At 33.8% G+C, this 12,478-nt stretch overlaps 1 protein-coding gene across 1 annotated transcript; it reads right to left on the bottom strand.

The window, feature by feature from the left end:
* Positions 1-192: 192 nt before the first annotated feature.
* Positions 193-6,990, bottom strand: LOC148304231 (uncharacterized). Its single transcript, XM_088268724.1, has 4 exons — positions 6,674-6,990; positions 4,660-4,816; positions 1,369-2,373; positions 193-1,278 (listed from the first exon to the last, which is right to left on the bottom strand). Exons 2-4 carry the CDS (start codon positions 4,703-4,705, stop codon positions 1,073-1,075), a joined length of 1,257 nt encoding a protein of 418 aa, XP_088124850.1. The 5' UTR covers positions 4,706-4,816; positions 6,674-6,990; the 3' UTR covers positions 193-1,072.
* Between the last annotated feature and the right edge of the window lie 5,488 nt (positions 6,991-12,478).

The raw sequence follows: 12,478 nt of genomic DNA, 5'->3' as shown, positions 1-12,478 counted from the left end.
TTATTGTTAGTAATTTATTATTTCATTTCTTTTGTATTTCAGAATGTTTATACCCGACGAGGTTAGTTAAACAAATTTATGAAACAGTATGAGTTGTTGGTTTATGCCGTCATCTTTGATATTATAGTATATTTTTTTACATAAATTAATTTTCCATTTAATTTTTTTTTAAATATATTCAGAAACGCACACTTTATGTACAAAATGATTTATTTCAGTTTAATTAGCGTTGAAAAATGACAATTAACAGTAATAATAATTAATACATAAAATGCATAATGTACATACATAAATAAATAAATAAGTCGAAATCTGAGTTCTCATTAGAAAAATAAATAAAAAAACATTGTTTGCTTAAAAAATACATTCATTAGAATAAATAATATATGCTCGTATGTACACACACACAAACACACACAGAAACACACACACACATAAATGTATATATAAAGTATTGCACAATAATTTCAAGTGTTTCAAGTTAATGCCGAAATATAAATAAAGTACGGAGTTTCTGAAAAAGGTAAAATCAACTAACTATTCATGATACCTATTCGTGTTTAAAATTGACTAAAAAATGAATAAAAAATTCATATCGAATTCGCGTATTTAATATAATAATTGTATGAAAACTAATTGTAGGGAGTCTTCCAATAATATTTTCTGAACCACAGTTAGCAGTGCATCAAAGATGCATATATATATATATATATATATATATATATATATATATATATATATAATACACAGTATGTTAATGAACTAATACTATTACAACATCACTATTATATTAAAGGAATTATATCTATCGGCTCGATTTATCCAAATTTTGTACAAAAATACATGTTGCACCATAGCTTATGTTAAACTCAAAGTGACTGCTCCTAATATACAGATTTTATTTAAAGCCACGCTTTGTTATTGATGGCAGGTGATTATTTCGTTTGAAATTCAGACGAAATTGGTGTAACCACTTTTCTTATAAGAAGACAAACCATCGTCTTACGTTATTCATATATCACAAGATTGAATGTTGATTTTTGAAGTCGATCAGACGTGATCGCGGAGATGATTAGAATAGTCGAAGTACAGTTAACAAAAGAGCCGCCAGGAGCCACACTGCGGGGTAGGAAAGTGGTCCCGAGTTGCACAAGTCCTTGTCATCGCACACTGCGCAAGTATCCACTTCCCTTCCAGCGAAGGCTACGCAGAGCGCCTTGTTGTCGGCTTCAGGGACCGTCAATTGGCAGCCTCGTTTCGTCTTCGTGTCCTCTCCATCTGGAAGATATGAGACATTAGAACGTGAAAATGATATTACAATGCTACGACATTACAAGTTGAATCGCGTAATTACTATATAAGGCTCACCTTTGTAAATGACTTTAACACACTTGAAATTTACTTCTTCTTGGGACAACTTTCTTCCGAAAAATCTGGGATATAAATTTTTGGATACTTGGAAGACACTTGGTGGAGCGGTTGGAGGAGCAGTCGGTGGGGCTGTTGGGGGAGCGGTTGGAGGAGCAGTTGGTGGGGCTGTTGGAGGAGCGGTTGGAGGGGCAGTCGGAGGAGCAGTTGGAGGAGCTGTTGGAGGAGCAGTCGGAGGAGCAGTCGGAGGAGCGGTTGGTGGAGCTGTTGGGGGAGCTGTCGGAGGAGCGGTTGGTGGAGCTGTGGGGGGTGCGGTAGGAGGTGCTGTTGGTGGAGCTGTTGGGGGTGCAGTCGGAGGAGCAGTTGGTGGAGCTGTTGGGGGAGCGGTCGGAGGAGCAGTTGGTGGAGCTGTGGGGGGTGCGGTAGGAGGAGCAGTTGGTGGAGCTGTTGGGGGAGCGGTCGGAGGAGCAGTTGGTGGAGCTGTTGGGGGAGCGGTCGGAGGAGCAGTTGGTGGAGCTGTCGGGGGAGCGGTCGGAGGAGCAGTTGGTGGAGCTGTGGGGGGTGCGGTAGGAGGAGCTGTTGGTGGAGCTGTTGGGGGTGGAGTCGGAGGAGCAGTTGGTGGAGCTGTTGGAGGTGCGGTGGGAGGAGCAGTTGGTGGAGCTGTTGGGGGAGCGGTCGGAGGAGCAGTTGGTGGAGCTGTGGGGGGAGCGGTCGGAGGAGCAGTTGGTGGAGCTGTTGGGGGTGCGGTGGGAGGAGCAGTTGGTGGAGCTGTCGGGGGGCCTGTTGGAGGACTAGTTGGTGGACCTGTCGGGGGGCCTGTTGGAGGACTAGTTGGTGGAGCTGTCGGGGGGCCTGTTGGAGGACTAGTTGGTGGACCTGTCGGGGGGCCTGTTGGAGGACTAGTTGGTGGATCTGTTGGGGGACTGGGTACTCGACACTCTTGCTTCTCAGTCTCATCCGTTATACTTCCACAGTCATCGCAAACGTAGCATTCCAACGTATATCCTGTAAAAAAAATATTGTAGTGTGATTTTCTGTTTCAAAAGTAACAAAATATTTTCAACCTTTTAATTATTAAAAAAAATTATTTTACCAGTATTTAGAATGGATTGAAACCATAAAATAATATTAATTGGTATTTCTTGGTGAAAGTTTATTCTAATTTAAATAATATAATTTTAAAGGTGGGTTGATGATGACTTCAATTGATTATTAAATTTGAATCCACCATTCGACAAATACAAAATAATTTTAGTTTAAATTTAACGGTAATAAGTGAAAAATAATACATTAATCACTTGCAAAATCAAGTTACCCCAACCTTCCCGTTCTAAGCTTACCAATATTTCGTTTTTTGACATTATTTTTTTTCGAATTAATCCCATGCACGATGGCTTTTTTAAATTTTGTTCTCATGTATTTTTTTAAAATAGTTTTTTTTTTTTTAATTTTTAAATAATAAAATTTAAATAATACAAAAACAAACTTTAAATTTAAATGCTTTTTGTTAAACTAGGAAAGCGCGGGGAAGTTCTCCAAAATCTCGTAATTTAGGTTTCTATACACACATTTGTATGAGGAGAGAGAAAGTTACAAATATCATAATATAAACTAAACAAGATAACTCCCACACACCGCTTAAAAATACATGTTCCCAAGTATTTTTTTTATGTAAGTATAACATGTCACTAAAAACAAAAACAAAAAAAGAAGTCCATCTCCAAGCACCAGAGCTGTCTCTTTTTTGGAGAGGCTCAGCGCAACTAAAATTATAAGATTGTATCAAGTAGAAATGTGTACAAGTTGTACACAGTTGTACACAAGTGTACAAGTTACAAGAAAAATTATTAAATATTTTTTTTTTAAATCTGTAAGAAAGGGTTGGTAATTGGTTCCATTTATATCAAGTTATTTGTGCAATCCACAAATCTTGAATCCACTAATATAGATGAATGCGTTACTCAAAAAACACAAAGTAAACCAGACTATGACGATCGTAAGCCCCGTTAATGCTTAGACTTCCATATTCTTCTTCATAGATGAAGAAGAATCTCAACATAGATGTTGAGATGTCAAAAAATAATATGAAGCACAACGTATATAATTAAATGGAATAAATTAATGTCAAAAGTCATTTAAAGCCTTTAGAAAGTGTCCAAAAACTTTTAAGTAATATTTTCTTGCGCCAACATTTATTTTCTAAAAATATTAATAGATCTAGGCAAAGAATGAATATTTAAATACTAATCCCTTTTTGCAAACCAAGACTCGCGCAAGGAAATTCATTTTTCATAGCTCCAAAACTGTTTAATTCATTCCACAAGTCTGTATCGCTCACTCCTTTCAAGAACGTCATAAATCAAAAAATGACAATCTTCAGTTGTGCTTTTTTTTGGAATGTCCAGAAAATGTACTACATTCCAGCAAAAGAGGCATATTTTTAACTCAATATTTACCCGCTACAGGACAGAAAATGTTGTTTTTGCATTTTGAAGAAAAGGTATTGTTTAATTATTTTTTTAAATATACTAAATATTTATCAAATGGAGAAAAAACCTTCAGGTTTTACCTAAAAAGATGTGTTTTACTGTAAAAAGTTCAATAAGCGGCTTGATATTTATTTTTAAAACATGGTGTTATATTTTTAAACTTTAAAAACGTTCTCCTGAAAAATCAAGTTTATGACGTTCTTGAAAGGAGTGAGCGATATGTTAAATATTAATTATCTAAGTTTGTTTCGATTTAAAAATTTGCTTAACTTATTTATTTAAAAAAAAATAACTACCTTCTTCTTTTAAACGTATAACTCTTATGGTACATATTTGAAGAAAAAATAATCATTTTCATCTTTTTGATTTTTTGTTATCTGTTAAAATCGAATATAAGCAATTTTAATCTATTTTTATTTCTGAAATCTATTGTATTCTTGCCAGTACCCTTCAAAACCTTAAATAAAATGTATACCCACACACAGGCTTTTTTGTGGGATCATTTTTTGTATTATTTTTTTCTTTAGTACACTAAGACCTCACTTTGCGTCGTAGATACGTTCCAAAATATCGCGGCTCGAAATTGAAACAACCCAAAGTAAATTGGTTTTTTACCATTGGAAATCATATAAACATCAAAGATAAGTTACCGTATTTTTCATTCAGTCAAAAAAATATGAATATTTGCATAACAAAACAAAAGTAAAACTTTGAAAAAACGCAAAGTGAAACGACGGAAAGCGAGGTCTGAGTGTACTTGTAATTTTAATATATTGTGGAATGCAAAAGAATAAAAAAAAACCTGATGGGGCCAGGAGCAAAACTAATAACCACACTGCGGGCAACATGGTGGAAGCTGGTGAGGTCACTTTCCAACAATTCACAGCACTGGGATTTGGTTCGCTTCCGAACCTCTTTTATGGATTCGATCTCGCTCGATTCGCTTATCGCGTTTTTCGCTATCAGACAAATCGATAACACAGAATTATGTGAAAAACAGTTTTATTATCACCTTCTGTACTCTCCGCCTCCGTGTAATGATTAGCGTGTTTAGCTACCGTGTTGGAGGTCCCGGGTTCGATTCCCAGGGACGAAGAAAACAAATATTAGTGATTTTAGACTTTAATATCGTTATTACAATTTAATACCCTGGACTGGTCCCTGAAGCGATCACCTTGAATTATTGTTCTTCTTCTCCGTCTTATTCCTCTTCACTAAGGGTTTTGACCCTTGTGAAAACAATTACTCTTCTCCAGTGAATTCATGTGAGTAACGATTACAGATTAAGATAACACAGCGTGAATACGATGCAGTGCCCTATGCACCATTGGGTGCTGATAAGAATTAGAAAAAGAAGGACTGGTTAACTGGTAAAAGCGAAGCGATTCCCGATCTGAATAATATAAAACTTTTACCAAGGATTACTTTTATCAATTTTACGGATAAAGATTGAAGCATCTTTCAACCGCTCATTATTTTCAATTGTTATAAAGTTCTTCGTTTTCCAATTTAATGCCTCAAATGCCACCTGAGAGCATTATCCCCTCATGTCTCTTCTTCCAACCCCGAGGATTCCGGTGCCCCGGAAGGCCGCTGACGACCATTCACCGACTATACTCAGCGGAACTTCGGGATGCCAGACTGACCTGGGAGAAAGTCAAGGAGATGGCGCGTGACAGAGTGACTTGGAGACGCATTGTGTTGGCCATATGCTCCACCCAGGGAGCGAACATGGAAAAAGAAGAGAAGAAGATTTTTTCTCCATTTCTTTCATCGACAGCTCTTACATATTCGTCATATAACAGATTGTCTGACGATAATACCAAGAAATGAATTCCACCATGATAGCCAAAGATCTCAGGCTCAGAACATACCATCTTGACTTCGTGCAATTGACTATCAAATAAATTCCGTAATTGATGATTTTCTGCGTTTTATGAATATTTCATACTATTTTTTAATATCTCATCACGACCGTCATAGGCTTGTTTAAGCGATCACTTTACATACGTGTAACATTCACCAATTCTACCCATTATTGACAACCACACTACTCAAATTCTTGGAAGTTCTATATACCGTAGAACGGGGCTACTTTAACTTTGATGTGTTACTTGAGCCCAGTACAACAAAAATATTTATATCTGTATTTGGTCTACAATAATGAACGTATCAAAATAATTCTTTGTTTCAACTGACAGGTGACACTTATACGTTCATTATTATAGACCAAATACAGATTTAAATCTTTTTTTGTACTGGGCTCAAGTAACACAACAAAGTTCAAGCCCCGTTCTACGGTATATGATCCAATTTCGAAACATTGTTCTTGAATCACTAGAACTTCACTAGAGAGATCCATTCCTTATTATTCTTCATCCTTAAATAATGAAAATATCATTGCAGTGTCTCGGATTAGAGACTTGGGAGTTACTTTTGAGAATGACTTAACATTTGTGACTCATATCAATGAAGTTACAAATAAGAGTATGCGTATGTTAGATTTCATCCTTAGAATAAAAACAACAAAAATTATTAAATGTATAAAATTGCTTTACTGTTCCTTAGTTAGAAGCTAACTCGAATGCAACTCTCCCATATCGCTCACTCCTTTCAAGAACGTCATAAATCTAAAAACTTGATTTTTTCATGAGAACGTTTTTAATGTTTAAAAATATAATACAATGTATTAAAAATAAATATCAAGCCACTTCTTGAACTTTTTACTGTGGAACAGATCTTTTTAGGTAAAACCTGAAGGTTTCTTCTCCATTTGAAAAATATTAAGTATATTTAAAAAAATAATTAAACAATACCTCTTCTTCAAAATGCAAAAACAACACTTTCTGCCCTGTAGCGGGTACATATTAAGTTAAAAATATGCCTCTTTTGCTGAGATATAGTACATTTTCTGGGCATTCCGAAAACACGCACAACTGAAAATTATCGATTTTTTATTTATGACGTTCTTGAAAGGAGTGAGCGATATGGACTCCATACTACGATATTCATTCGCGTTCAATTGAAGTCCAAAATAAATTCCTCAGAAGTATTAATTTTAAATTAAATATCCCTATTTGCGATCGAAACAATGTTTTTTCGTTAAATGAATTAAATTTAATGAAATAGTGTGTCAGGAGAGTTTTATTCGATTTGTTATTTCTATTTAAAATACTCAATAATTTGATTTCCGAATTACTATCACTCATCAATTTTAAAATACCTACCCGGCACACACGACAAGATAATATTTTTCAGTGTAGCCATTCGAAAAATAACTACCATATGTTCTCTCCTATTCCGAGAATTCTGAGATATGGCAATAATTACGGGTCATTGGTTGATATTTTTAGTACATCATTAAACATATTTAAAGTCAAAATTTACACAGAACTTTTTGGATCTCTTAGTATGAATTTTATTTCGATTATTAGCTTCCCTTATTTTTACCATTTTTTTTTTCCTTTTTTTTCACCAAGTTTTTCATTTGTTTTATTACTTATACTTACTTATCTTTTTGTTTTTCATTTTTATTTTAATTTTATGTCATTTATTATTATTTTCTATGTAATCCATCTTAATTTCTAATTTCTATGTTTTTTCTAGTAAAAGGCAGTAATGCCGTAAATAAAAATAAAATAAATATATAACAAATAAAATATTTGATGAGATGTCAGAAAATAATATGAGTATTTGGACACATTCAAAATGTTGAATGTATTATATATTTTATGTGAATCTGAGGAAAATCTCCGGTTGATAAAATTACTTTTAAAGCAGTATTATTTATAATTTATATTTGAAGCACTAACTGTGTGATTTTCCATTTTATAATCAAAATGTAACTTTGTTTTAAAATCACTATAAATATTTTATTATAACTTAATTATAATGTCTACCGGTTTCGAATCGAAACTGGTAGACATTATAATTAAGTTATAATAAAATATTTATAGTGATTTTAAAACAATGTTACATTTTAATGATATAACAGTATTATTTGTATTTTAAATGTCTCAACTTTAAATGAAAATCTATCGTTTTTTTGCGAAAGAAGATGTAAGTCTGTATCATCATCTGTAGGCTGAATAATCCTGTGTCCGATAGAATAATTAATAATAAAATTAATTATTTTATCTAGAAACATCAGTTGGAAGCCGTTACTAGGGATTAATCTTTATTTGATAAGCAAAATGTATCGTTTATGTGAATTCTTTGAAAAATAATATTTTTCTGATACATTGAATTCATTGATAATAATTAACTACTGATAGGAAATTTTTGGGATAGCACGTATAAAATAAGTGTGAGGTCTTATTCTTCTTCTTCTTTTGTGTAGGCCTTGTGGCCTGTTTTTGAGAGGGATTAGCTTCTTGTGATGTCGATTTCCAGCTATCGATCCATCTCTTTGGTGGTCTGCCCGGGAGTCGTCTAGCATCGGGTTGACCGTACAGTGCGATGTGGGTAAGTGTATAAGTATATGGTAAGTGTATAAATTATCCGAAAATATTATCAGACGACGATAGTTTGGGATGTTGCGAAACGCACAAAAGACATAATACACAACATTATAACTACAAAGATGATTTAAACTTAATTTTGAGTGTGTCCAAATACTTGTTCACAAAGCTTCCTTCATCCCACCATATATGTCTCTAGTGAAGACAAACACTGTATTTTGAGTTTGATCAATATATCTAGAAGTCCCAAGAATTTGAGTAGAGTGGTTGTTAATCATGGGTAGATTTGTTGAATGTTATACATTTGTAAAGTGATCACTTAAACCAGCCTATGAGATGTCGAAAATTAATGATTTAAACTCACTGAAAATGGATTTAAAGACATTCAGCAGGACGTACGACATGTCACCGAATGGTTTAATTAATCGCTTTTTACGCTGTGTAAGATTCTCAAAACTGCCCATGATTTAATTATTATTGTTTGATTTCGGAAACTTCCCACGCTAATTTAAAACGATATATTGAAAATCATGTTAATTTAAAGACAGTGGTAGGATAAAAAATTTCAAGAACCGGTTCGCCCTTTAGGTACTACACCTACCCCCCCCCCTTCCTATAAAAAAATAGTTTTTACATTAATTCATTTATTTGTTTTTTACTCTGCACATAAACAGAACATTCACACAACAACTGAGAATGCTCCGATACATTATCTAAATCGGAATATTGTGTGACAACAAAGGGTTAAGGACCGGTTCGGCGAACTCGAAAAATTTTAGGCACCGGATCTAGCGAACCGGTGAGAACCGGCTGAATCCCACCGCTGTTTAAAGACCTGAAATAGTCATTTCTCCAAGAAACTCTACATAAAAAATCTCTTAATATGACGTACTAATTTTTTGGTTCTTTAATGTTGTTTTTTTTGCGTTTCCTGAGGGAATTTGAACTTGTTAAAAAGCATCTAAGTTAACGTTTGATTTTTTTATGATTTAGTATTTAAAAGGATTTCTTAGTTTAGTACTTAACTTTTAACCAACCACTATAAGTACTTGTAGAAGAATAATTATAATCTCCAAAATATAATAAAATATCACGGAAAATCTTATGGTAAAATAAAAGATACTCTAATGCATGTACCCGTTTTGTAGTCAATAATGTTGTTTGCGAAACAAAACAGAGGCTTCAATCCACCACCATGTTCTCATTCTCTCTGACAGGCCAACCTCCCTGCTCCCCGAACCAAACGCAAAACGGAAAATTCTGAGGAGGAATACCAGGCAGACTTAATATAAAAAGCGACCCTATCGAACATTTCCTAAATACTGGAAATTAACGCTATTACGAGAGCAATGCTCCAGCGAGTGATTGAAAAATTCAGTGCCAGGCTAAATGAATGAGAAGAAGTGGACTGTGCTGATCTACGTACAAACGGTTATTGTTAATAAATAAAAATTCAAGACCTGCCCTTTAATTAAATAGTAATTATAACAAATTTGAACGAATTCTGGTGTTTTATTTTTAAGTATCAAAAACGAAAAACCATCAGAACGCCCTTTAGAAGCTTATGATCAATACATTAGTGTGTAAATGTTTCTACGGGAGAAATAATGATTTTTTTGAGGATTAAAACCCTTACCGCACCCCAATGGTGCATAGGGCACTGCTTCATATAAACGCAGTATTATCTCGATCGATTACACACGAAGGAAGGTGATCAGCCCTCCACTTCAGGTACCAGTCCAGTGTAATATTGAATGAATATTAGAGTGAAAAAATAACTTATATTTATTAAACCCCCCTGGGAATCGAACCCGGGACCTCCAGAACGGTAGGCGAGCATGCTGACCATTACACTACGGAGGCGGACAAGGCGGCACTTTTTTGAGGATACTTGATATAATACGAAAATAATAGTATCATTCACTCATTTCTTTTTTGTATTATGGTGACATATTATCTATAATATTACAAGTCGACTTAAGCCATTTAGTCAAAAACAACCTCTATTTCATTTCAATATTTTTTTTCATTGAATATAATATTTTTATTACCCACCACGTAAGATTGCTGTTCAATATATTATTTGTATGCAACAAATACATAATATGATGTCATTTAATAGTACTAAAACAAAGGAATTTAATATCTTTATAAATTTATGATAGCCCGATGATATCACCGGTGAAATGATAATTTTCCCAAGGAAAATACAGTGTATCACGTACTCAAAATGCTATTTTTATTAAATCATCCTATCCTTGTTATATTTTTAGAATGTTAAAAATATATATTAAGAAAGTTTTTATTAGTTTTATTTATTATTTATGGGAGCAGAAACATTTTTTTGAACAGGATAATAAACTAAGTGAATATTATTTTTTGACATCTCATCAAAGATGAAGAAGAATATGGAGGTCTGGGCATTTACGGGGCTGACGACCGTCAAAGGCTGGTTTAAGTGATCACTTTACACACGTGTAACATTCACCAATTCTACCCATTATTGACAACCACACTACTCAAATTCTTGGAAGTTCTGTATATATGAACCAATTTAGAAACCTTGTTCTTGAATCACTAGAACTTCACTAGAGACATCCTGTATTGGTGAGATGTAAAGAAGCTATTTATTAAGCAGAAACTCTTATATTAGTATGTAATAATATGAAAGTAACTCCTGTAATTGGAGATAATCCAGATTTTGTGAACAAGTATTTGGACACACTCAAAATGTTGTAAATACTTTGTGAACGCGTGCACGCTTAGTAAATCTCAGTGAATGTTTTATTTTTTTCATTAACTGATTTGGCAGTCAATTTGTAGTAATATCTATCCATTTTGAAAGCTGAGATCTCAAACAATCTCAAAAGTTTAACATCAGAACGCGAACGGAAGCACTAGGAGACGGATGTAAGAACGCATGCAATTAAATAATACATATAAGTACATATCGTAGTCATACAGGAGAAAGTGACCAAGTGCATTGTTTTACCAAAACGCGATCATTGACTATTTGATATCTTACTAGCTAATATTGCCCTGAAAAAAATCCAAAGAATTTTAAACTTGGAAGTATAATACATTGACTTGTCAAAAACGACTAAATGCATTGATGTTTATTTTCTTCCCAAGCAAAAGTGACTTAAATGGCCTTCCTGGACATTTTACGTTTTGTTAGTTAATCACTTTCTCCTGTACGACTACGTTATATTGGATTTTTTTAAAAATATATTATAAATTGAAAAAAAATATATAATTAAAAAAAAATTACTAACCTTTCAAATCTTTTTTTCTCAAATGCTAGATATTTATTTCGAAGAAGCTTATGTTTTCAATATACAAATGGTAGTTTAAGCAACAAAAAAAACTTTAACGTTAAGTATTACCTGGGTTTAAAGAAAATAAAGTTACAATTAATTTTATTTTTAAAATTAATAAATCGAATATCCCGCCTTAAAGTTGAAAATGAGGCGAATCAAAGATTCTGCAGAGGCTTCAGGAGATCAGTGATTTCACCACCGGCTATAGGATACCAAGTGTCAGGATAGAGTATTTTAATTTAATTTTAATTAAAGGTAAATATTTTTGTTTTTATTATTGACAAAAATACTGCAATTTCATACTTTTTATGTGAGCCTAAGCGGCTCATTATTAGAAATAGGTATCAAATTGTGGCAGAGTGGGTTCGAACCGAGGAATTCTGACTCAAGAGTCCGCGACACTAACCACGGGACCACAGTCCGACACTATTTTTATTATATATAATATAATAAAACCCTTATCCGCACCACAATGGTGCATAGGGCACTGCATCATATAAAAGCAGTGTTATCTTGATCGTTTACGCATGAAGAAAAGGTGATCAGCCCTCCGCTTCAGGTACCAGTCCAGGGTAATATTTAATAATTATAATTTTTAAAAATCACTTATTTTTATTTGACCCCCCCTGGGAATCGAACCCGGGACCTCCAGAACGGTAGCCGAGCTTGCTGACCATTACACTATGGAGGCGGACAAAATAAATATATATAAACACTTTATATGTAAATATATATTATATAGAAGATGTACCGATAGGCTGAGATGGTTTATATTAATATTTTTGAGGTTTTGAGTAATTTTAATCACGTAAAGTAACATAAAAAATAATAAATACACATA

This window comes from Brachycentrus maculatus, unplaced genomic scaffold (genome assembly GCF_059751285.1).
Source record: "Brachycentrus maculatus isolate JH-2025_06_01 unplaced genomic scaffold, ASM5975128v1 h1tg000326l, whole genome shotgun sequence".
NCBI lineage: Eukaryota > Metazoa > Arthropoda > Insecta > Trichoptera > Brachycentridae > Brachycentrus > Brachycentrus maculatus.
This window is presented reverse-complemented; position numbering and strand designations above follow the sequence as displayed.